General features: G+C 34.6%; 1 protein-coding gene and 1 long non-coding RNA gene across 3 annotated transcripts in view; both read left to right on the top strand.

The window, feature by feature from the left end:
• The window catches only part of CDH19 (cadherin 19), a 112,306-nt gene extending 108,924 nt beyond the window's left edge, over positions 1–3,382 (top strand). For both annotated transcript variants that reach the window (XM_002191397.6, XM_030265930.4), the window contains exon 12: positions 1,907–3,382. In XM_002191397.6, coding sequence (XP_002191433.5) covers positions 1,907–2,400 — 494 coding nt within the window. In that variant the 3' untranslated portion in view covers positions 2,401–3,382. The remainder of the gene's footprint in view (positions 1–1,906) is intronic.
• Positions 3,383–19,449: 16,067 nt separating this feature from the next.
• Positions 19,450–24,956, top strand: LOC140682526 (uncharacterized). The gene is made up of 2 exons (XR_012054362.1): positions 19,450–19,542; positions 19,968–24,956. It is a non-coding gene; the product is annotated as an uncharacterized lncRNA (long non-coding RNA).
• The last annotated feature ends 1,395 nt before the right edge of the window (positions 24,957–26,351 follow it).

The raw sequence follows: 26,351 nt of genomic DNA on the forward strand, positions 1-26,351 counted from the left end.
TACTTATTTTGCCTTAGGAATGGCAAATGCAGAACTGAGATCAATTATGAATAATAAAAGAAAAAGGGAATCTGACATCAGTCAGAAAGTTCCAGATACAGGGAGTTTCTTTGCCAATTAAGGTTTCATCACTAGACAGCATTTTCTCTAAATGTTGGACATCTCTTTTCCTCTCAGGAAACACCAGCTTAAGCTGTAATACATTTGAGAATTTGTGGATGAGAAAACTGGGATTGAAAGGAGTTCAAATGCACAGGAGTTTTTCTAGTACCCTGTAAAGGGTCATGCACAGCTGGCAAACAGCACTCAAAACCAAACCAACATCTCAAGGCTGGCTGTTCTAGAAGCCAGCCATTTCTTGACTCAAATAAATGACCACAAAGCCCAGGGATGCACTACTTTTCCTACCTCCATGCCCTGGTTTCCTATTGAGGACATGGGAAATAAAATAAAATGAATTTGTTTTTTCTAGGCTTGCCTGCACTTCCAGAGTTTTCTTATGAAATCTGAGCTTTGATATCTGCATTATATCTTTTAGTCAGTTTTACAGGTCAGTGTGCACTTTGAGTTTTGATTGATGGTTGCAGGGTATCTCGATAGGTTCACTTTGTGTTATTGACTTCGGGGACTAAGGATCAGGCAAACCGTACCACTGTATTATCCAGACCATCAGGGGAATTATTAATCAATGATTTCTTTGGTTCTTGCAGAAAGGTTCTCTCTCCAGGAGGAATAAACCCATTGCAACTTTGACAAAAGTAAAAGCAGGGATATGGATAAATATATTAGTCCAAAAGAAGAAAAAACTTAATCTACTACACTCTTTACAAACACACATATTTTAAATTCCTTAATTCTTTGAATGTATTTTTGTAATAATTTAAAATTAAATAATCAAATGCTCTATATAAATTAAGTTTGCCATTTATCTCTGAAAACTGAAGTATACCATCAGAAGTGTTCACCAGGCAAGGCATTTGGAAAACCACCTGTTTTGTGAATAATAGTAGAAATTATTGTTTTCAGTGCTTTCAAGCCTTGTGTTGGTATCTCTGAAGCAAATGGAATAGTTTATTGTAAATAGCTAGAAAAAAATAACTACTTCAGTTTCTTTGTATTCTTAAGCAATTCTTAGTACATGTATCATTTTATGTCCTGAGTAAAAAACCTAAAGTCCACAACATACTTATTAAGTAGAACTGCAGCAACATATAGTTAAAACTGAAAAAAATAATCTCTCTGAAAGTCATAGATTAATTCAAAGGGATGGTTCAGTTAAAATGAAATTATGTGGGATTAAAAAATAATGTTTTAAAAGAAAAACTAAGAAACTTTTCACATAAAAATAAGATAATTTTATTAATAGGGCCTTGACAGTAAAATAACACAGAGTTTTGTGAGTCTTCAAATTTACAAATCAGCACAACAGAAATAGTTGAACACCATTCTGCATAGTTTGTGGAACTGAATGATTTAACCTGGTGAGGAGGATATCTTGCTCATTGTCTCATTTTTCATTTGGTCTTGATGGGACTTTTATCAGAGAGATTGATAAAGAATTTAAATTCTGAATGTGAAATGGATATATTATGTGATAAAAAAGCACTTTCAAAAAGCATAACCTGTGTTTCCATCAGTTTCAAATTTGCATCTACCAAAAGAACTGCTCCATTTAATTCGCCTTTTTTATAAGTCCCTTTGTAGCCATTTTCCAACACACCCATTGCTCCTCTCAAAACCATAAAATACATAAAAATTACAGCTCTATAAATTTGTTAAGATAGCTTCACTATTCAACAGGCTTGACACTAGGATAAGAAGGGATTTTTTAAATCTTTCCTAGCACATTCACAGTCTCTAGTTCTGCTTAATTTTTCCCTTGTCCTTTCTCTTTTTATTTTGTCAGTGTTCTTTTTGGCAATTGTAACTATAAGGCAGCAACAGCAGAAGAAGGCTCCTTTTTCAGAGAAGATGGAAGAATTCAGAGAGAACATTGTCAGTTATGATGATGAAGGAGGGGGCGAGGAGGACACAGAAGCCTTTGATATTTCAGCACTGAGAACACGCACTGTCATGCGAACACACAAACCTAGGAAGAAGGTAGCCTCTGAAATCCAGAGCCTCTACAGACAGTCTCTGCAGGTTGGCCCTGACAGCGCAATCTTCAGGCAATTCATTTCAGAAAAGCTCGAAGAAGCAAATACAGATCCTAGTGTTCCTCCCTATGACTCGCTTCAGACCTATGCATTTGAGGGGACTGGTTCCTTGGCAGGATCCCTCAGCTCGTTGGGTTCAAACACTTCAGACATGGATCAGAGCTATGACTACCTTGCAGACTGGGGACCTCACTTTAAACAGCTTGCAGGCATGTATTCTTCCCACAGAACTGTGGGAGATTAGGCACTTTTTGAATTGTTCTTTTGTTTTCCTAAGTCTTAGCAACCAAACGCAATTGTGGATTTTTAAAAAGGAGGTCATCCCACATTAAACAGGAGAAAGAAGGTCCAAGAGTTTTCATATGGGATGTTTTGGATGTGGAAACCTCTTGAATGATTAAAACACACCAGGGGTGTTACCACATGAAGGGATGGAGGTCATAGTTTGAAAACCTTGTGGTAATTTAAGTGCTTAAATGCAAACACTGCTGCTTTGGATATCTAGATCCTCTTCTGTATACTGAAAGTCTGGATCTTGCTAGTACAAAAGGAGGAGTACAAGCCATAAATGGATGCTGTATACATTCCGTCCTCCATAAGCTTTAAACAGTTTCCAAAGCTGACAGACTTATGCTGTTGTGGTTGAATACATACATTAACCAAAGTTAAACACGCATATTTGTATAATGCTTCATTATATAAATATAATTGCGTGAAAAAGTAGACCCTAGATGTTCTAATACCATTGTCATAAGTGCTTACAAGATCATCTATTTATTGTTCTTAGGATGACAAAACTAAAATGTCTTTTCATATCAGAAAAATTAAAGTGTTATATAAGTGTTATTATAACATCATCAAGTATTTGCTGCCATTTTAGTTTTTATTGAAGCTCTTGGAAAATGTGTAAACCAATACTTAATTTAGCAAATAAGATAGGAAAAAGAATCAATATTTAACTTAAATACTGCAATCGACCACATTATATATTAGTGCACTTAGAACAAAATGCTGTAGAAATACAGGCATTTTTTTCCTTTTATTAAGAGTTTAAAGGATGACTTATTTACCAGCACAGATTTATTTTTTTATTATGGAATATAAAATTAGCTGCAGTAGTCAGTTTTATTATAACAATATTAAGAATCTTTAAAATGTTAAACTGATGGTTATAAAACTTTATGTATGATATTAGATAATAAGATAATAAAATGCTTTAAATGTTATCCACTTTGAAAATTATCCTGAATCATTCTGCAAGACTCAAGTAAGATTTCAAAATTAATTTTACACTGTATTTTTTTCCAACCATTCCATAACAAATATATCGCTATCTCAGAACATTTCTTTACTGAAACCACTACCCAGCAACAATTTTGAAACTGAGGTCATCAAATGTTTTCAAAATGGTCTGTCTGGAAAAAAACAACCTGCCTGTATTTTACTCACCTTTATTTCACTGAGTACTCATTTTACAGAAATTATATCCTGCAATCAAGTGATTCAATTACCTAAAAGCTGGCATCATGATAAACCAAATTATTCAACATATTTCTCTGTTTTCCTTTTTTTTCCCCTTCTTTTTCTAAATAAGATTTTAAATAAGAGAAACTGAATTACAGATTCAGGAAAGCTTATACAAGAAGGAAACAAACAAACAAATCAGCCCCATCAAACAAATTCTACTGCAATGTTTACTATGGTTGCTCTTCACTGAAGAAAACCAAGGTATGTAGGCTAAGTGGAAAAGTGCCAGTGCAGTTTAAATTCCTGGTACTTAAAAATAAACCATGGAGGTGTTTGAAAATCAGGAGAGATTTCCAGTATGGGGTCTGGTAAGAAAACAAATATTTTTCATTATATTCATGGCTGAAAAATTATGGGTAGGGGGGTAGGAGGACAGGGTGGCCGTTTGACCAGGTGCAGATGAAACAGCACCTGTTTAATAAGAAAAAAATTTTTTGCCAGACTCATGGTAGGATGTCATGTGAATGAGCAGCTACAAATGAGCTTTAAAGGTTAAAACATTGTGGTAATGACTCTAATCTTTTACGCCAATGGCTTTCAAACAGACATGGCAAAATTACTTTTATTTGAGAAAATATTTTACATATTAATAATTTGCTTCATGGGACGACTAGAGAGAGGATGAACATACACCACTAGTTGTTGACAATAGTGAAAGCTACATGTTTAGGATTAGGTTTATGGATTTATGAGGGTTATACCCTAAACAAATCCTTATTCCACAGATGGTCCCAGTGGCTTTAAGAGAATTCTTTGTGCTTTCAGGTTGTATTTAGTACAAAAAGGATAACAGTGTCTGATCCTTTCTCAATCCAGAGATTTTGTCCATTTATGTGGGAAAATAGCCTTCAACACTAAACCATTGTCTTTATTGTGTTCTGTCTTTACTGTGATCTATTTTAACAAATAATTTGTTTAAGTAGTGCATACCACTAACATAGTTTTTTAGCCCTGTGTAGGCCATTGTCAGTAATTTCTATGTGAAAAAGAATAATGGTCTGCAAAAGATCTTAAATGATCTTTAGCTGAAAAAGCCTTAGCTCATGTTTACATAACAGCCAAAGGGCATGTTTTGCTCTGAAACAAGAATTTATTCATAGCTGTTACTGGACCACACCTTATTAATTTCAAATCTAACCTAGCCTTGTCAATTAATTTCCACATTTGAGAAAAGAACCACTGAACCTACTTCACACTTTAACTTCACACTTCCCTTAAGTTTTCTGAAAAATGTGTAGAAAAAGGTTTTTTAGAATAGTCTTGCTATTTGCAGGAAGTAAACATTTTAAGAAAACATTTATCATACAAGAGATTACAATCATGAGTAACATGAAATTAATGAAGGATAAGTTATAGGTTGGAGTTTATGATCATGAAATCTATTAAATTGTGGCATGGTTTTCCCAATAGAATCTTCCATTATCTTTATCTTTCAAAATTTGATTACTAGCTGTAGAGTTGTGTTTGCACAGTATATCCCCTCTTTGTATCTGTTTGGTTCATCCCAGCTTTCCCATCAGTACCTGTATGTCCATCAAACCCCAACCCATCCCCCTGTCTCCTCCCAGGTGATGTGTCCATCACCTGCTGACCACTCCCCTTTGTCCAGATCCTTCTGGCAGGGTCACCAGGTACCTGGACCCTGGCTGGGACTCCTCCCCCACCCCCTCCTCAGTGGTCACTCTGAGGCTTTGTCCCCAGAGAGCCACTCCCATGTCCTTCCCCCATTGGCTGCTCAGGTTTCCCTGCCCCCTATATCTGGCCGGTCTGGGCGGAGACTCAGCCTCTCTCGCTCAGAACTCGTTCGAAGTGACATTAGACTTGGGAACTGATCCTGAAGGGAGAGCGCCTCTTTCTTCACTTGTGGGACTAGCTCGTCTTTGGACTCACGTGGGGGCTTCTCCAGGCCCCCTGGGATTCCAGGAGAAACCCTTCCCTCTGGCCACCTCACCCCAACTGCCCAGATGGCCGGGCTCCACAGGCAATCTGACCCGTGGATTCAAGGGGGAGATGTAGCAACTAGCTAGAATTCATTATGTTATTGGCTGAACTGAAGAGTGCAGTTTGGTGACAGATGATAAATAAATATTCAGCTGTTCCTGACCTGCCCAAGGGAATATAAGGAAGACTTATTCACTTGTGAATTCCTTATGGTGAAAGGAAGTATGATCACACAGACTGCTTTTGTATATGAATGCTTAGAAGAGATATTCCTAAAGATGTCTTTTTCTGTAACCTGGTAAAAAGCGACTTTAAGAACTGGTGAAATACCAGACAAAAGATTGTCTGTCTGTTTCAGTCTCACTCATAAAGATTCAGAGTGTTGTGGGTTTTGTTTTATTATATAAAAGCCATGGAAATTAACACTATGCATATATAATAATAATTAGCGTTCAGATATCTAAATTTAAAAAAAATATACAAATCATTTAATAGCATATTGCAGCTTCAGAATCATTGCTGTGAGTGGAAATATAAATTTTGTTTGTCAATAAGCCAAAATAAAAAGTTTCAGTTTCGTTTCGACTTTATACATCACGATGGAGTTTTTTTATTAGTTTAACACTGAGAAGAAATTCTGCACATTGCTGAGAGTAGTCCTAGTCTTCAATTCACATAATTTTCCTGTCTCATCTTTTCTCACAGGTATTGCCATTACACTACTCGGTTTGCTTTCAAAATCTGCATTGGAAATCTGGTTATTCTAACAAATCATTCTTAATTATAAGGGGTCACACTGTCAGATGAGGGTAACATTTGTTTGAAACGACAGTGTGCATTTTATGCTTGAAAGTCAGATCTAATATATGCTCTCTAAGGAGCAGAAATTGAGGAGTTTATGTGATTTTACACTCTGGAAAAGAAGGTATTTCACCTTGATCCACATTATGAAAAAAATAGGATAGAATTTATATGAGAGAGAATTAATGTTTATTAAAAAATGTTGACACATTTGAAAATAATAACTTGGTTGCTTTTGTATTTGTTTGGAAAAAGACAACTTCTTAATGTATGATCTTATATCAGCCTTCTGTCTCATACATAGAGTTTAAGGAACAGTAACATTTAACTCTGATATGTAGAGAACGATAAAACATGCATACAGAGGTATTGCTTAAATCAGTATGAAATAACTTACCTGCAGCAAACAGATAATAACATTAGTCAGAAATATGTATAGGACTCAACAAGATGTTTGTCAGTAAAAGGCAGTTAGATATATAGTACTAAGAGCAAAAATTAATAAATATAATTAGAAAACATCAGTGCTTCAAAAAACTCTCAAATAGCAGAAACTGGAAGGCGATATCAAAGGATCTTAATTCCCCATACATTTTAATTATTATTTAGATAATACTTTCATAATATTAATGTTTACAATTTAAGTAATTCTCCACATATGGGGATTCAAATAGATTTGTTTTTTAGAGACAAGAAAGTCTGCATACATATATCTCACCAAATGGATACTACAAAAGCTATTACATTAAAAGGATACAAACTTACCCATAGGAATATATATATATATATAAATTTATATACGAAGCATATAACATAATATTATAACAGTAAATCTGTTTCTGTCATTAGAAATTCCTCTGAAAAGACTTTAAAAAGGACATCTTTGACAAATTTTTGTAGCTTGGGACATGGAAAAGGAACATTTATGTACTGATTCAGTAAATTTGACTTAAAAATGTCAAAAATATTCTGCATTATTAATAGTTGGGACACCTGAGAGATAAAAAAAATTGGGTGACCCTGAAGAAAGAAAAATAGAAAATGGTTAAAATATATTGACAGAAATAAAGATCATCCACTCTAGAAATAATACTCAAAAAAATAAAAGTCTGCTATTATACTGGGCACTAATCCACTAGGCAATTAAACAGGACAAGGATAGTCTAGCTGCTAAAATAACTATGAAATGACAACAACATTCATTCCAGAAAAAAAAAAAATCAAATATGAAGAACACCTGTACAATACAATAGATAATATAAAATGTTTATTATGAACCTAAATCAATAATAGACTACCCAACTGTTTAATTACTTGACAGCTCCTTCTGTTTGTCAGACTCTGACCAGCCACACTAGTATTGCTTCTGAAATTCACCCATTCATTTAAACATGTATGCCAAAAATAGTCCTAATATTATTATAAAATATTTCCAAAGTACAAAAATCTAGTTTATAATTTATTATTTATTACAAATGTACAAACACTTTGGCAAAACAGGTTAAGGTGTCCAAGAGATATAAAAGGGGTGATAAAATAAGTTATCCTTAAACATCTCCTTCTAGACTTTCAACAGTCTAATTCAATATGCCCACCTTTCATTGGTATCTGACAAACCTCATTTCATTGGTTGCAAAAGGCAATTTACTTATATCACTTATGATTTCAAATTATTAGTACAATTACTTTACAATTATTTTATAAGAATTCTCAAAGATTAGTGTCCAAAGTAATACATCTTCCAGGTTCTTTCTGTATCTTGTTGTCACAAAAGTCTTACTCTGCTTTCCCACCTTTGAATGTAAACACATCTTAGACAGCTTCTATAAGCATTTGCAACCCCTGTGGTACATCTCACTCAACCTCAGCCACCTAAAAATCTGGAGTAAGTTATTAAACTTCTTTCCCGTCCTGTGCTGCCACTACCTCAGATATCATAGAAATTCAAGGCAGGCTGGATTCTCCAGGACTTCAAAGTGAGAAAGGCATCTTTCCTTATGGGAAAGGCTTAGACACAGTAGACCTTCCATAGCAAAGAACTCCTCTCCTTCATCTCTGTGGACTCTAACTCACTGATAATGACTCCCAAAGTTTCATTTACTTTCCCCAATATGATAGGGGTATAAGGACTCATTTAAGTCTTTTTACCTTCATGTACATTTGGATTTGTTTTTGAAAACTCCATGTTTCTACTTTGGTGATAGTTCCTGTCAGTCTTGATTGATTATTATTTCTTTATATTTTCCTGCTAACAGCTAAAGATTTCCAAGCTCTTTGTGGAGATAGCTATTTTGATATCACAAATTTAAGGAAATACAGAGAAAGATGCATCAAATCAAGGCCAAAAAGAGGTAAAATGATTCCTGTAGTTGGTTAGCTCCTGAGCTGGAAACAACTTGTAGATCCTGAAATATCATCCATCATTTTTCTTTGTCTCAGTGGCCATGTGGAACTGAGTCAAGGTGGTGAGCATCTTCTTTATGTGTAAATCATCCCCTCTTTTGTATACTTTTGTTATTAATATTGTCCTTACTGTTCATGTCTCATCCCATTAATGTTTGTTTTCAGTAAATTTTTATCCCAACCCATAGGCTCTGCCTTTGTCCCTCTCACACCAGAAGGGGGCACAGCAAAGGGGGCGCAGCTTATTTGGAGCTTAATTCCCATCTAATTTTAAACCACAACATTTCATATAAAAACTGAGTTAGTCAGTTCTGGTTTTGTAGGTCACTGGGAAAAAAAATATTTGGCCTGTGACCAAAATATTTGCTTGAGGACATTTTATATGTTTGCTAGAATTTTTTACTCATTAATCTTTCTTCTGTGGTCTATAAGTCTGATTATATTTTATATGGTTTGTTTTACATAGATTGAATACTTCCTTATTCTAAAGCTCATTTTAACCAGGTTGCAATATGACATCCATTCAGTGATCAGAAGCTAAGCACTAGTAAGCTGTTTGCACCTTGTAGCACCCTGTTCCAATGGCAGAATCCAATGGAATAATATTTTCAAGGCCTCTTCTCATTTTATGATTTTATTATATTCTGGATTTTATTTTAAGATCATAGGTTCCTTCTACAGCAAATAATTCTTTCAAACAAATGCAAAAATACAAATACATATATATAGAGTTTCACCAGCGATTACATAAAGCTAAACAGATCTGAAATAAATCAGATAATAATTACCTGAATGTTACATAATTCTTTATGTTTAAACAAGCCATAGCTTCTTCTCTCAGGCCAAGATAAATCCAGAGAATAGCTAGCCTGTGTTATCTTAATACCAAACCACTCACAAGTAGTAACATCTGCATAGTTGCTACCTACACTTCTACAATCACTGGAATGTTTTCAAAGGGAAAACACATTCAGAAACTAAGAATTAATTTCCTAAAATTTCAAGTATTTCTGGATGAGGAATTTCCCTGAAAGGAGGTGAAGATATCCCTTACCTTTCTGTTTGTCTGCATTATCAGAGAAAAAGTAAACAATATTAGAATATTATAATTTGTAGCTTCATCCTTGCTATTTCTTCAGAGTAGATTTGTAATATTAAATTCCTAACTGTTCACCACGTTTTTATTCATTCATCCCTTACCCAGCAGAAAATGTGTTGGTCTTCTGCTCTCTAACTGCTCCTAGGTTATAGATGTTTTGGATTCAATAAAAAAACTAAACCAACAAACCAACCAACCCCAAGTAGTTTTCAAGGTTTATTGCAACAGGATTGAAATAATTAATTTCCGTTATTTTCAGAGAGTGGCAGAGACAAAGAGAACCTGATGATTAGAGAAGCAGTCTTCTAAAAAAGATCCACAAACTGATCGCTGATTTTGGAACAGCAAAATTTCAAAGGATATACTTGGCTGATGATTTCTTGTTTGCTTTTTCTGCTGTCCAAGAAAAGAACTTTGTAATGCAAGTCTTTGTAGGGACAGCCAATTGCACCAAATAGCTGTTGCAGCAGAGCTCTCTGGAGTCTTCATTCCTCAGGGATAAAGCAGATGTTTTCCAACTATTAGTATAGGTGATATATTGGGCTGATACTAAATAGTGGTGTAAATGGAAATAAATAATTTCATGGCACTGAAAATTAAATCCAGTTTGTACCATCTTTCTGATTTTCCTTTGCATTATCCAGGACATAAATTAACTTTTCCTGTCATTCCTTGCAAAATACACACTGCATTTGTATATTGGTTTTCTCCAAAGATCATGCAGAACAATTTTTGCTTTCCAAGTCTCTCCTCCTTATTGATTTACTGGCTTGTAGGATTCTGACACGTGTACACTTTTTGGTCTGCGCATTTTCTTGATGTTTCTTTAATGTGAACCTTTAAAACTGGGGAAAAAATTAAGTAGAAGAAAAAAAAAAAGAGAAAAAAAGAAAAGAGCAGGAGGGGACCAAAATCTCAGCAAGCAATGTAAAAGTGTCCTTGTGGAATGCAAGTTGAAAGACAATCAGAAATGCAACCTACTGGAAGTTCTTACAACTTAAGATGTAATAAAAGAAGAATTTCAGCCTTTTTTTTTTTCTTTGTAGGATGCAAAATACCCTTAGAGACATCTAACATCTTTCCTGCTATTGCAGAGACCTGGGGCATTAGAAATGCTTTCCATTATATTGTTCTCTTAGTGGTGTGTTACAGATATTTCACTGTAGATTTTAAGTTCATGATAGTGTTGTGTGAAGCTTTTTTGTAATCCTAACTTGGGAGTTGAAAATGGGAAAAATTTCAAAGATGTAATCAAGATTGTTGAACACAAATTATCTGATATTATATTCCTTTTATTTTAATTATTATTACCTTTTCATGTATGAAACAACAATTTGACCTCTGAAGTTCAAGAATGGGGGCTCCTTGTCCACAGGTAATATTTCAGGAAGAGATAATGAAATCTTTATGTCAATTTGCATAAAACCAAACCAAACCAAACTAAAAAAAAGCAAAAATATCCAAAACAAACCAACAAACAAACAAGAAGGAGCCAGACAAGTTCCACTGGTTCTTGAAGTGGACTTCAACACCCCAAGACCTATTGTTTTGGGGGTTTTTTTGAGAGGTGAAAACAGTATTATGCATATGTAGGTAGAGAAGGCATGCAAACTGCTTTTTAAGATAAATAACATAATGTTAATCACAATAATTCTAGCTTATTTCTTTCTTTGATCACAGTTAGGCAATTTTCATATGTTTGATTGCTTCTGACTTCCTGGGAATTTAATATTCCCTGCCATTTTTCAGAAGCTGGCATGCCCCAAAAAAAGCTAGATTCAACTTAGGCTAGATTCAACCTAGAAGTCCTACCCAAAGGCCTTCTTGTACTCCTACCCATTTACTGCTCTCTCAGAGTAGTTGAAGGGAAGCCCTGCAATCTGTAACTTAGAGAAAAATGTGTGAGGACAAGGAAGAAAACAAACGTCATGCGTCTCAAAACCAAAATAAGAAAATTAAGTCATAACTATATTCTATAACAAACCGTAAAAACAAAGAAACCAGAAAAAACTCAGACCTTGAAATGCCATTAAAAGGTAAGCTTTAAAGATGAACCTGAGAAACATCAATTTTCTTTCCTCTATGATTGTTTTGAAATGACACTATACCTTAAAACACTCTGAATTTTCAAAAGTACATATGTGGCAACACTATAAAGAGAGGAAAACATAATTTTCATCAATGCTATTTGCACTTTGAGCTTTTAGGCTAATCTTTGAGCACATTCCAAGCAGCAGTCCATCACAATCTGACATTATAGCTTTCAAAAACTTCCTTCTTCTAGTCTCAGATGCCTTTTTTGATGGTGCATGCTTACTCATCAAAACAGCTAATTAAAAAAAACCACCTAATTATCTAATTTACAACAATACATGTTCTAAATTCCTACCACCTGCAACTGATATTCTGAGTCCTAGGGCATACTTAACCCTGTCTTATATAAAACAAGTAGAAAACAAACAAGTGTCCACTGATTTTCTTGGAAGGTATTTTTCTTTTTACTGAGAGAAGATTTTTGGCTGGAACAATCAACTTTCCATACACTGAGAAACCATATTTAAAAAGACCTTAAAATAGTGTCATTTAGGGGATATTTGCAGCGGTTTTTTTTTTTTTTTTAAGGTGTGCAGCCATTTACTGGGGGCTATGCTTCATGCAGATTTGCATAGACTAATGGATGGGAAGATCACTAAACAGTTACCTTGCTAAAAATTCTGTGTGTCTGTAGAAGCACACTGGCTCATTAAGGCTATACTTATATATATATATATATGATATATAGTATATATATCATATACTATATCCTTTAACAATGAGAAGTTTTATACAATGTTATATTTTTGAAAGAATTCTGAAAATGTTTGCCCAACCTTTTTCTATAAGTGTTATTCTGAATTTCTGGGCTAGCCTAAACACTTCACTAAGTACCTTATTATTTGTCCTTTGGGTCTCTGCACCTTACTGCAAAACTTTAGAGTAAAGCAATAGGGCTAAGCACCTGAGTTTTGAACTACTACTCTAACACATCTTTGTTGTTGCACTAGAGTATTTGTGGTATTAAAAGCTTCCATCCATTGAGCTTATCTTGCAAAGTTATTGAAACAATCCCAATGAAATATAGCTAGGTCTGCTGGATTTTTATATTTATTTCTCTGATGCTTGCAGAAAACAGTTTTTTCTTCTATTTAGGCAATGAATTTTTATTGCTTTACAGAAGACCCGAAGATCCAGTGCTGAGAATTACTGCACAAGGAGCTTCCACTAAGTAGATGATTATATACATACTTTCATGCTCTTATATTAACTTAAATGCTGATTATTGCGATTCTTTTTCATTTTCTTTCTTTCTTTTTATTTTTATTTTTTTTTCACTTAAGATGGTTCATATGGGCTCAAGTCTTAGCATGTAAAGCATAGATGTGCTACTGTAGGGCCTACTTTATATACCATGGAGCTTATTGATTGGAAAATCCTGATATCCAGGATTAGCTTCACACTGTGATTAACTTTTCAGTGGCAACAGAATGGGATTTTTAATTCTAGGTTTTAATAAGTTTATGTCACTTATCAGTTGAACATTTTGGCTAGAAATACACTATTTCCACATAAAATGTTATTATTCTACATCCTCTTTTTCAGCTTCTAGTAAACCAATTCTGCAAATAATTCTAATTCTTTCTTAAAGGATTCATTTCAGATTAGATTCACACAAGGCTTTCAAATCAGTTATTTTCTTTTCCAAGTGATTTTTCTATCAAATAACACATAACTGTTAATGCAACATCCACTGGGAAGCAAATCAGGCTTATTTGTGGCTTACCTATAAGGGTTCAGCTTAGGAAGATGAGAAAAATGATAAATATATTTATTGCAATTCTGTATTAAAAATACTAAGGTATTTTATATTCTCCTTGTGATAAGCATGAATGCATTGTAGAGCTTTTAAGACATATATAATTCCAAGCAGCTGATATTCCATGCAGTGATATTTTGTTTCAGAAACAACCATAAATTCAATTTGATTATACGTATACAAGCTAACTCCTTTTTTTATTTTAATTTCTTGTCTAGGCCACTGTATGTACAACATCTTTCTGCCTCATGAACTTTTTTAATTCTGATTTCTAAAAATATAGTCATAGTAAATCTAACTATAAAACCAAATTGCTAATCTGGATCTTGATCCCCATCCTTCAACAGCTCAAAATTATTTACTTTGCTGCATACATAGACAATAAGAGTTTCTGTGCAATGGACTGGGAATGCTTGATGTGTTCACCAAAAATGCTGTGAAAAGTGGTACTCAATGAAGCTTTTGGAGTCATGGAGTATGCACTGCTTCACGAGGTGCGGCTGGGAAAGTGGCAAAGAAATGTGTCACAAATAGGATCTGCACTGGAGTTGTTCTGCTCCTGTCACTCTGGTTCATGTGTCTGTATATGTGAAAAAAGAGAGTACTGTGAATATTCCCACCATCCCCTGAGCTGTCCAGATGTCAGCCAGCTGTAGCTATAGAAACCATATTGTCATTCAAGCACATAAATAAACCCTTATTAGAAAGAAATGGTGCTAACTTGTTCTAAAAGCAGCTCCCCTATGCAGCTCTGATATCACAACAGGTTTACATGTGCCTGCCTTGACATATCTACACCTGCCTGCCTGCACTTCTTTGCAGAAAGGTGATCTAATATTGGCCTCATCCTGACTAATTCTGTGAGGATTATTTTACTGTTGGGGTCAAATTCAAAAGAGCAGCTTCTCAGGGGAGTAGGCATCAGTATTTTGTGGGTTAACTATTTTGACAGAACCCAGTAACATTGCAAATTGCAGAAGTGGATCTTCCATTATAAATCACTTGTTTCTTCAAGTGGTGCCCTGTTTTCTAATTAATTGCTCATATAAGACTTATAGAAACTCAGGGCCAGAAATTGCCGGAAATTATGGAGAGGATTTGAGCACTTTAAACCAGATATGAAAGGTTAAATTTTGCCTTTGAGCAGTACTCATGCCAGGCATACTACAGCCTGAAAAAACTCACTTTATGGAATAAAATTCAGCTATTTTTACTCTGCACAGAGAATGGAAAGCCAGATAATTTACTGCACTTCATCAGGTGTTTGTTTTGTTTTGACATTATTATTGTCATAAGAATGAAAAATAAGTAATACCAGCCAATGGAGAAATTTTATTGCTTTAAATAAAGAGCTTTGAAATACTGCACATACTGAGACCAAGAGAGAGCATTAAATGAAAAGGTCTCTAAGAAAAAGAATAAAGCAAGAATTCTTATAAAAGAATAGAAAAAGGAAATAGTAGAAGGTGTTATGGACTGAACTTCCTTTGCTTCTCCACCATAATAGGTCTCTCGCTGTTTGGAGACTACAGTGCTTTCTGTAGGAGAGTCAGAGGCCAGGAAAGGGAGCTGTAGATGAAACAACGTGCATCCCTTTAAAGAAGCCAGAGCTTAGGAAAAGCAAGGAGCACCCATCTCATCCTCCTCATTAGTAATGAGGTCAGAACTTACACAAAGTGCCTCACTCTAAGTAGTATGGCAGTTGATGATAAATTAGTCTTGATGATTAATCTAAGATACCCAAATCTAGTGTGCAAAAAGTTAAACTGAAGCCAGAAGGTACATGGTTCCAGAATGAGCTGCCATAAAGCATGGTGAGCTTTGTCTGTGTAAGAAGCATGAAAAAGTTCGTATATATTCTTAATTGCCACAAAAGGCAATTCAGATAGAAGCTCCCATTCTGTTGGTATCTCGCCTCTTAATTTATTTTATAACATTTGAATGGAGGTTTTATTGACCATCAGGCTCTTGGCTATGCCAGGAAAGATAGCTGGCATCAAGTAAGAATGACAAATTCTGGTTGTTCAATATGTGATGCCTGCTATCACAGCTGATGGTACTTGCTCATTCAGTTTCATTTATTCTTTTTTTTTCATTTCTTCTTTTTTTCTTTTTCATTACACTCCCTGGCAGAGGATTCTGGAGCAAGATATTTTACAACTGTTTATCAGCTCCATATATGTGTTATATATGGATATATATATATATATATGGATATATATATATATATATATATATATATATATATATATATATATATAGACATATGTTATATATATACTATATATATATTTCTCTTCCTGATGAACATTTGGGTCAATGTCATGACATTGATTTGACTTTGTCAGGTATGGTGGAACTGCAGCATGAGCTCAGACTAAAACAAGGATGTCTTAGTCTATAATAATAGTTATTTTAGTGTGTTTCTCTTCCATACATTCTAATCTTTCAAGCATTCTTTTTAGTATTAACTTCCTCCTCAGTCGTTGTCTTATTGTTTCAATTGGTATTGCTTTTAAAATATTTTAAACAAAATATTTAAATACAAAAATAAATATTTAATATTTAAAATAAAATATTTTAAACAAAAATATTTTAAAATATTCTTGTTCTGTTATATTAACATCCATCTCTAAAAATCAACTGTCAAAGTAGTGAAACTTGTTTTTTCATTAAATAATAAATTCTCTGGCTTCAAGATTTTGTAGCATTTGGTTTTACATCTCAGTCCTAACTTTTCACTCTACTATTTCTTTGAATGACTTTTTTTGAGGAAGACTGCTATTATGTAGATAATTCCTTATAAGAGTCACATAAGTTGACCTGCATTGCCTTATCTAGTGTTGGCAGGGGGTTCTAAATTCTCCCTCTTACCTCTCCGCAAGCCAAATATCTGTTTTGTGGAACAGATAGTGATTTTTTTCAGCATTTCCCCCAGATTATTAATAAGATCTTGAAGAGGACTGGACCTGGTATGGATCCCTGAGATACACTGCCTGGCACTGGCCTCTAACCAGACTTTATGCCGCTGATCAGAATGTTTTGGGCCTAGGTGCTCAACAGTTTTCAACCCACTTCCATGCTTATCCAGCCTATACTTCAGCAGCTTGTCTTTGAAGATCTTACAGGAGACAGAGCCAAAAGTCTTCCACAGGATGGGGGGTATCCAAGGTCCTCATCTACCCACTGAGTCATTTAATTGTATAAGACTCTCTGAGTAGTCAAACATGGTTTCTCCTTTGCGAATCCTTGGTCAGCGCTTTTAACCAACTTCTTGTCCCTCATGTGCCTAAAAATGGTTTCAGGATTCAGCTATTCTAGGATTCTGCCTTTTGTTTATGGCTTATGTTCTACTGTATTTGAGTGCCAGTCTTGCAGCAGATTCTCAATCAAACCAATGTTAAAACCTCTGGAACATTAGTGACTTTGAGACAATCTTGATTGATTTTTCTACCTGTAAAATAGACTGAGTAATATTTTACTTCTTTGTAAAGAAGTAAAATGAAAGAGAATACTTTTTTTTTAATTGGCTCCTGAATTCAAAGTGTTCTGTAAAATCTAGGAGGCTTTCTTTTCCCCTAATATATCTAAGCAAGTGAAAATTCTTTCTTAATCTTTCATCAATTTATTTATTGTACAATTTGACTCAAGAATATGTTAAAATAATGCAATATACATTAAAAATTGTACATTTACAATACAATTTTCTTTAGCTTCTAAACTGGTGAAGTGTATTATTCCAAGTTTAACAGAACTATAGAAAATTATCTGAGATTTCAGAGACAGAAAATTATTAGCTTGAACTTGTCATTCATTGAAATGCCTTTCCAGTCTTTTATAAAGGCATTGATTTCATAGGCTAGCTTCCAAATTCAGCTTGGCAATAAATTTTTAGCATCAAATCGTAAACATGAGAACCAAAGAACTAAACTACAGAGAACTTGGGAACTTTCCAGAAATTTATTTACAAATTTCAGATATTTAATTTGATAGCAGGCTTGTCAGTGTTCACTTTTCATATAAAATAGTGGCTTCTACTAAAATTTTCTATTTTGAAGTGCTCCATTTTTTGTCTATCCACAATCACAAATAATGAGGGCAGAGAGGGTTTTTATTTTCTGGGAGCGAGTGGTTGGTGGGTGTTACTTGTTGGCTTGTTGTTCGTTGTTTTTTTCTCTCCTGGTTTACAATAAAACATCTGACACTTATAAGCAGTACTGGCTATTACTCTAAAGATATCTTGACTGCCATCACTAAAATTACCCTGTAATAGCTAATACATTAACTGTTTGAGGAATAAACTGTCAAAAATAAGTAGGAAAACTTTATCTTCTTATTTTCAGAATTAATTAATTGGTTCCTACCATGTTAGCCTTGAGTACACACCATTTTTTTTTCTTTCCAAGAAAAAAAATGTTGCATTTACAAAGCTGTGGATTTTAATCTGAATTTGACATTATTTTCAACATTCTGCTCACAATTCATGTGTAGGAAAGTGTCTTCTCTGCAGAACTAGTTTTATGATACATGTGCAGAGATACATTTTAATTTTAATTTTATAACTATATTTTTAAATGCATTATCATAGCTCCTAGAGAGGCAGTCATAGCAGAGTCCCTTTTGCATTTAGGAGTGAAGAAATTCTGTTCCAAATAATCATATCTGCAGCAAAGACTTCACAGGTTAACAATGCTTAAAAAAACCCCTCAGAAACATTGGTTATCTACATGCAAGGACTTCAGGGAAGAGAGAAAACTGTTGGTTATACCTTATGAACCTTTTGGTGTTGCTTCCTGCTAGGAGGGGTCTTTTCCTTTTGTTTAGGTCTAGATTTCATTTTTAGGGTAAATGAAATGGTGCAAAGCACTGACAAGGACAGAGCTAGTGAATTTGGAAAACAGGCTTGCTTCTTGATTTTTTATATATAAAATTGGAGACCATGATAAGAATATGACTCTTTTTCCATTAAAGTAGGCTGTGTTGCAAAAACCCTGGAAAATTTTAAATTCAACATGACTGCCACATATGTGAATTTGGGTTTTCCAAACTGGTAGAAATATAAACGATATAAATTTAATATCTATTTTTTTCCTAGTTCAAATTTCAATCCACAATTAAAAAATAATATAGTGGGATCCAAGCAAAATGATCTTGTCTCTCTGATAAGGATTGCTCTCTTAATCAGGTTATGTATCAACAGTACCGAGATTTTTTTCTGGTACTTTAGAAACTACTTCTCTTTGTAAAGATGCCACCTTGCCTTTCATTATTTATGTTGTTTTTAAAATGGTATGGTTTTTATATTATAGATTTGGGTTTATACAATTATCATTCTGTTTTCTACAAAATGTGCATGGAAATTTTCCCTAAGTCTGTCTCTTAAGGATTATTTCTGTCCAGCCAGAATGGATAAACTCAGCTTGAAAAATATTTTGAAGATAACATAGATTCAGCCTTCAGAAAAAAAAAAAACATTGTCTGTATGGGAATTTTTCAAAAATCTATAGAAGGAGGAGACCATAGGAGAAATAATATTTCATAATTACACAATCTTTTCTGTTTTCCATTATATTTAATTTTCATTGATGTTCTATTTTGAAAATGAAGTTAATCACTAGACAATTACTTAAACATCTATTTTTTCAATAGAAGCTTCTATCTTGTTTCCTTTACAGCAATTGACTATGATGGTATTCCAGAAAAGCATCCAGGTCCACTGGAAAAAATGCAAGCAAGCAAGGACTCAGAAACCAACCAAACAAGTATGTAAATGCTGAATTTATTTCACATTTCAGCATATATTTGCATTTTCTTTTTTTCTAGAGGGTGAATGTTTCCTTATTGGTAGGAACTTAAATCTAGATTAAAATTCTTTTTGAGTAGGAGGCTAGAAATTTAGTATTATTAATGATATTGTACCTCTTTGTTTGACCGAAGAGACCAAATTCCCAGACTCTTGGAATTTGGAATTTTAAATATCTTGAGGCAGGGAAGAAGTAAAAGATTAGAAGGAAAGCTAATCTAACTTTGTTCAATATATGGTTAAAGCTCAAGGAAGGCCCTGTAGCTGAAGTATTGCTTCTAATGTTATGTTTCCCTTCTAGATTGTATTTTATTAATGTTTTCTTTTGTGCCACTGTATGAAGAGACATAAAGATTTTATATTTTTTTTTTTTTAATTAATCAGGAGTATGTTATTTCACTGAGAAAGAACATCAGAAGAAAAATCTTTTCCCTTACGAAAGGAAAGAGGTTTGTAAGCAGATTTAGATTTTGGTTCTGGATCTTCCCATTTGTGAGGTGAACTTTGAAAAATTATTTAAAGTGCTTGGGCTGAAGTTCCTGCAGTTTTATGCTATACTGAAATATGCAAAGTAATCTCTTAGGTGCCTTGCATGCCTTGATTAAAATCGACATTGAGATAGCAAAATTTTAAGACATTAACATGTAATTTTTTAATGAATCAAAGGCACTTGACTTATATCTTCTATTCAGTTCAGATGTTCTGAGGTCATTTCTTGTAGGAAAAAGATATTCACAGCTAAATAGTGTATGTTTGGTAATTTGAATTAGTGGCTTTCCAGATGAACCTGAAACAAATTCAACCCTTTCCATAAATATTCAGTCTTGCAATATGCAAATCACTTCTTATGTCACGTGGGAAATACATCAGAGCATCATAGCTCTGACAAAAGTAAATCCTATCATATGAGAGATCCCCAATCCTAGCTGCAATTAAGTATCCATCCTATGATAATTTATTGATTAACCAGACATTCTCTAAAGTTATAAAATATCTTGTTATACAGTAGATGCAGGTATCTTTCTCCAATGGCACAAGGTGCTTGAGAATCCTCTGAACTCTCCAGCAGACATCTGAGATACTGGGACTGTATATGTGAAATGTAGGAGCCACCTCAGTATTTTGCCTCTCTCACCTGCCTTCTCCACCAGCCTTCCCAAAACCAGTACTGTTACCAGCTTCAAAAAATTCTCTGCGAATTTCACAGGACCAGTAGTTTTCATCATGTTTCTCAATCAAACAGATAATTTACTTATTTCTGCTAAATGGAACACTTCCAAAAGCAGAAGCGCTCTAGACTAAGTATTTTGACTTGGGTTTTTGGGTTTTTTAAAATACCCTAGGAATTAAACCAGCCTATCTAACTTCTAACATTTTTATAGAAGTCTATTCCATCCTGAATTATAGAAATAAAAGACAATATATTTTTTTGACTCAGCAATTCACTTTTAACTTCATCACTATGAAGTCTGGGCCAACTGATTGTAAGAAAGACATATTCTAGCCTATGTGATTAAGATAGTCAATATGTAAAGATCTCAGGAAAACAAAACAATTGCAAACAACAAAGAAACATGAAGAGGCAATAAGAATATAATAAGAAATTGAAAGATTAATTATAGTTCACAATACTGTCTTCCTGAAACACCAGAAACACCAGATAGCAAAGAATTTGTCCAAACTATATTTTATTTGTGTGAGAATGGAATTAACAGCAAAGAAATGTAGGCATGATAGATAATCATCCCCTCAGCTGATAAGAAGTCATGAGACATGGATGAAATCTGATTTAATGATTTCAAAATTTTACATTGCAGATGAAGCCTAGAACAAGAGATTCAGTAATCTCTTATTATTCAACAAAATCTCATAATCATTTACTTTACTTCATCCTGAGTTTCCATTTAAACAAAGTCAATTACATTCAATCATTTTTTTCTAGTTTATCTGAAATGACTGTCATAGCCTCTAACTACCACAAAGTTCAGAAAAAGATACTCATTAACAAGCTGCATCGGTATCAGGAACGTCTGATTACTCTGTATTGTAAAAAAAAAAACAAAAAAACCAAGCAGATCCAGCATAGATCTAAATTCAACAAAGAATTTATTTAGAAAACAATAACAGTAATAACAAGAAGATTTTGACTGGTTTTTGTGCCTGCACTGATTTTTTTTCTCCCAATTATATATGCTACATACATGTGTTCATTGAATGACCTCAGCATTATAAAATGTATTCATGTAACTTCTCATTGTCATTCACAGAAGTTTTGGTTTTTATATCAACCAGTTTCATTTCAAATAGCTTAAAATTGTTGTTTTCTCATCTGCTGGCAAAAGATTATAGGTTTTTATTCTAACATATAAAGGGAAGAGAGTGCCTCAAAACAATCTGCAAAATACTATAATCATCTTGGCTTATCACTATTCTTGTTAATGTAGATGTTCTTGTTATTTATTATTCTTCCTTTTCCGAGCTGACATTTCAAAAAAAAATTGCTATTTATTGCTCACATAAAACTGATCTTCTAATTTCCTTTTCATGTGTGTTTATTTTTTCTCTAATAAATACTAAGCAGTGTTGAGACATCTGCTTCTTTTAGGTTATTTTGCCCATCTCTTTCTATCCAGGATTAACACAGCAGAGTTTACAAAGTAAACTGAATTCCAGAAGAGGCTTAATTATTTTCTCTTTGTTATGTTGTTTTACACATTTTTGATTAGGTAATTGTTACCAAATTTTCTTACTTAGGATTTCCTTTCAGTTTGCAAGGGAAAAAATTATTTAGGATTAATCTGAGACTATGCCTGACAAAAGTCTGAGTCTTCAATGCATATTTAATTCAGCCATTTACTTCTTTAAAGCACATCTTACAAAGAAAAGTCCTTAATAATCACTTCTGAAAAGCATATGACATTAAAAAAAAAATTACAAAATCAGCTGAACAGTCCTCCTCTACATTCCTTGGACACAATTTTATCTACTTTTACTTATACTACCTGTGCTGCAGCATATGAGAAAATGGATAGCAAACAGGTTTTGAGTATTAGGAATTCAGAGGAGATGACTGACCTTTGTAATCTAGGGTATTTTATCCATTTATGATATACCTTTCATTTGTTTGTGAAGAAAGTAAGTTTATTAAGGGAAGAAAGGTCCCAGAAAGCCAGTTAATATTCTAGTTTTTCGAAGCTTGAGAGCAGTACACCCCAAAAAAGAAGTCAGGCAAAAAAAAAAAAAAAAATCTAGCAGACCAGTGTGGATGAACAAATAGCTCCTGGACAAATTTAAGCACACAAAAAGTAAGCCTACAGAGAGTGGAAGCAAGGACAGGTAACCTGGAAGGAACACAGGGAAGTTGTGTGAACAGCCAGGGATCAGATTAGGAAAGCTAAAGCCTGGGCAGAATCAAATTTGGACAGGGATGTCATGGCCAGCAAGAAAATCTGCTGTAGGTATACTGGTGATAAAAGAAAAACTAAGGATAATGTGGACTGTCTCTGAAAGGAAATGGGAGATCTGACTACCCTGGTATCTGATGAAGGCTGAGGTAGTCAATGACTGATTTGCTACAGTCTTCACCAGCAATTGCTCCAGCCACACTGCCCAAGTTACAGAAAGCAAGGCAGGGACTAGGAAAATGAGTAACCACTGGCCACTGTAGATGAAGACCAGGTCTGAGATAATTTACAAAACCCGAAGGTACACAGGTCCTTGGGAGTTGATGAGATGTATCCATGTATCCAGAAGGTGCTGGTGGATGAAATGGCTATTTAACTATCCATCATATTTGAGAAATAATGACAATACAGTGAAGTTCCTACAAGAACAGGAAAAGAAGAAACATAACCCTCATCTTCAAAAAGCAAAATAAGGAGGACTTAGGAAACCACATACTGGTCAGTCTCACCTTGGTGCTTGGCAAGATCATGGAGCAGATAATCCTGGAAACTACGGAAAATTAGAATGTGTTTCATGATAGCCCACATGGCTTCACCAACGTAAAATCACACCTGTCAATTTTGGATGTCTTCTGCAATGGGATTATGGTTTTGGTGGATGAGGAGGGAGTGACCAATATCATCTACCTGGGCTTGTGCAGAGAATTTGATACTATCCTGCACACCATCTTTATATCTAAACTGGAGAGATATGGTTTTGATGGATGTACTACTCAGTGGATAAGGGACTGGCTAGATGGTCACACTCAATATTTTCGGCAAACAGCTCAATTTCCAAGTGGGGACCAGTGATGAATGATTCCCCAGGGGTCAGTATTGGTACTGGTGCTGTTTAACATCTTTGTCAGTGACATGGGAAGTGCAATTGAGTACATCCTCAGTACGTTTCCTGACAGCACTGAGCTGGGCAGGGAAGGATGCCATGCAAAGAAGGGACCCTGACAAGCTTGAGAGACGGACATGTGCAAACCTCATGAGGCTCAGCAAAACCAAGTTGAAGGTCCTGAACCTGGTTTGAAGCACTCCTAAGTACAAATACAGCCTGCAGAAAGAATGGATCAAGAAAAGCCCTGAGGGGAGGAATTTGTCTTGGTTGACGAGAAGCCCAACATCAACAAACAACATGTGCTTGCATACCAGAAAGCTAGGACAGCAATCTGGCAACATCAAAAGCAGCACGGGCGGCAGGAAGAGGTGATTTTGACCTTCTACTCTGGTGGAACCCCACCTGGAGTACTGCATCCAGCTCTGGGACCTGCAACCTGAGAATGATGTGGAACCCCACCTCTTGGCATGGGTCCAGAGAAGAGCCATGAAGATGATCATAGGGCTGGAGTACTCCTCCTGTGAAGACAGGCTAAGAGAGTTGGGGTTGTTATGCCTGGAGAAGAAAAAGCTCTGGAGAGATTTTACAGCAGTCTTCCCCTACCTAAATGGACATAAAAAAATTGATGGAAAGGCATGTTTCATAAGGTTGTGCAGGGATAGGACAAGAGGTAATAGCTTCAAACTGAAAAAGGGTTTGTTTAGATCGGATAGTAGGAAGAAATTCTTTACTGTGAGGGTGATGGGACCCTGGAAGATGTTGCCTAGGGAAACTGTGGATGCCCCATCCTTAGAAATGTTCAAGGTCAGGTTACACAAGACTTCATGCCACCTTTCTTGGAAGGTGACATTTTGTCCCTGGCCCTGGCTGGGTAGTCTTTAAGGTCCCTTCCAATCAAAACCATTCTATTACTATTCTGTGATTTAATTATTCAGAACACACAAGGACACATGCTTCATTGTGCTAAATAAATGATTTTTTTCTCTTAAGTAGATCTTCCTAGGGCTTAAAAAAATACCTATTAAATGTTAATAAAGAGTGGAAAACATGTGGTAGACAATTACAATAAAATACACTCAAAAATCTTATTCTTTCTATGGAACTTTTTTGGGCTTTTCAGATAGTTAGAAGAAAATATTGTCCAAATAATTCTACAGAATTTTCATTAGAAAATCAGAGCTTGTCTGCATGGCTGAGAAATATCTAAGAACAACTGCCTTTTAAGGAAAAAAGCAGGATAGTGAGCACAGAATATCTTTAAATTAATAGAACGTGTATATTTTTGTTAATGAATCTTTACTTGCCACAAAACATTCAGGCTTTCTGCATGCAGGCTAGACTACCTACAGCACAGCCTTCCTCTGAACCTATAGGTGATTATGCTTGTACTGTAAGCATTAAATAAAAATTTTAAAACTTACACTTGCCCCCTGGCTTTACACTGAATATATTTCATGGCAAAACAATGGTTCTTAACTTGACCAGTATCAATAAACCGAAAGCATCCAAGACTGGCCAATAATAGTGCAGTGCAATTTGTGGGTTTATTTTATAAAAGCATTTTCCTGTGGAAAATTGAAACTCCAGTTATTTTATTTTTTCACTACAAATAAAAGCTAAATATTTCAGGTCCTTCCTGAAAGTTAATACAAGGGAAAAGCACTATTTGCATATTCATCAAATAGCAAATCTACACTAAGTGGCTGATGGCAATTTCTGAAATTAGAAAAAGATGTTGCTAAATTAGTGAACCTCATTATCCTTATTTGCATGAAGTGTAAAATAACTATAATCTCAGAGAACACTGAAAAAAAGCATATTTACTTGCAGTTGCATTAGAATTATTTCAGTGTTGTTCAATAGCACATTATACTTTTATGTAAGTTTGTAAAATATGGGAATGCCACTGGTGCTATTTCGCATGTCCTATATTTCCAATATGTGCATCATATTGTCTAAATAAGGATGTGTAAGCAGATGCTTCTGAGTTGTTATTTTATGAATGAAATGCTTTAATCTTCATTAGAGATAAGATGTTGATTCATCTCCATTTATTGTGTAAATACATGGTGGAACAATATGTGTACAAAGGAAAATCTTCACTTTACTAATCAAAGAGCTCTAAAAAGGCTCTGCTGTTGTCCGCAATCTTACTAACAGTTCAGTGTATGCCCTGTGCTGAAGTCATCATACTTGTGCTTCAAATGCTCATTATTCATCCTTCTCTTGGCAGAGCAGAAAAGACTCTGGAAAGAAATACTTTTTTAAAATGTGCTTTATTTTAAAAACATAAACTTATAAGAAATTTATTAGGTATTTTTGTAAATACATTCTCCTGACATACAAGAAGGGAATATGAAAATGTGCTTTTCTTTTTTACCAGATCTTAAATAATAACACACGCAGTGCCCCAGTTAACTCTCTTATTTTGCATATCAGGAAAGGAACTCCCACCTTTGGATCTGAGGAGGTTTTCAG

This window comes from Taeniopygia guttata, chromosome 2 (genome assembly GCF_048771995.1).
Source record: "Taeniopygia guttata chromosome 2, bTaeGut7.mat, whole genome shotgun sequence".
Taxonomy (NCBI): domain Eukaryota; kingdom Metazoa; phylum Chordata; class Aves; order Passeriformes; family Estrildidae; genus Taeniopygia; species Taeniopygia guttata.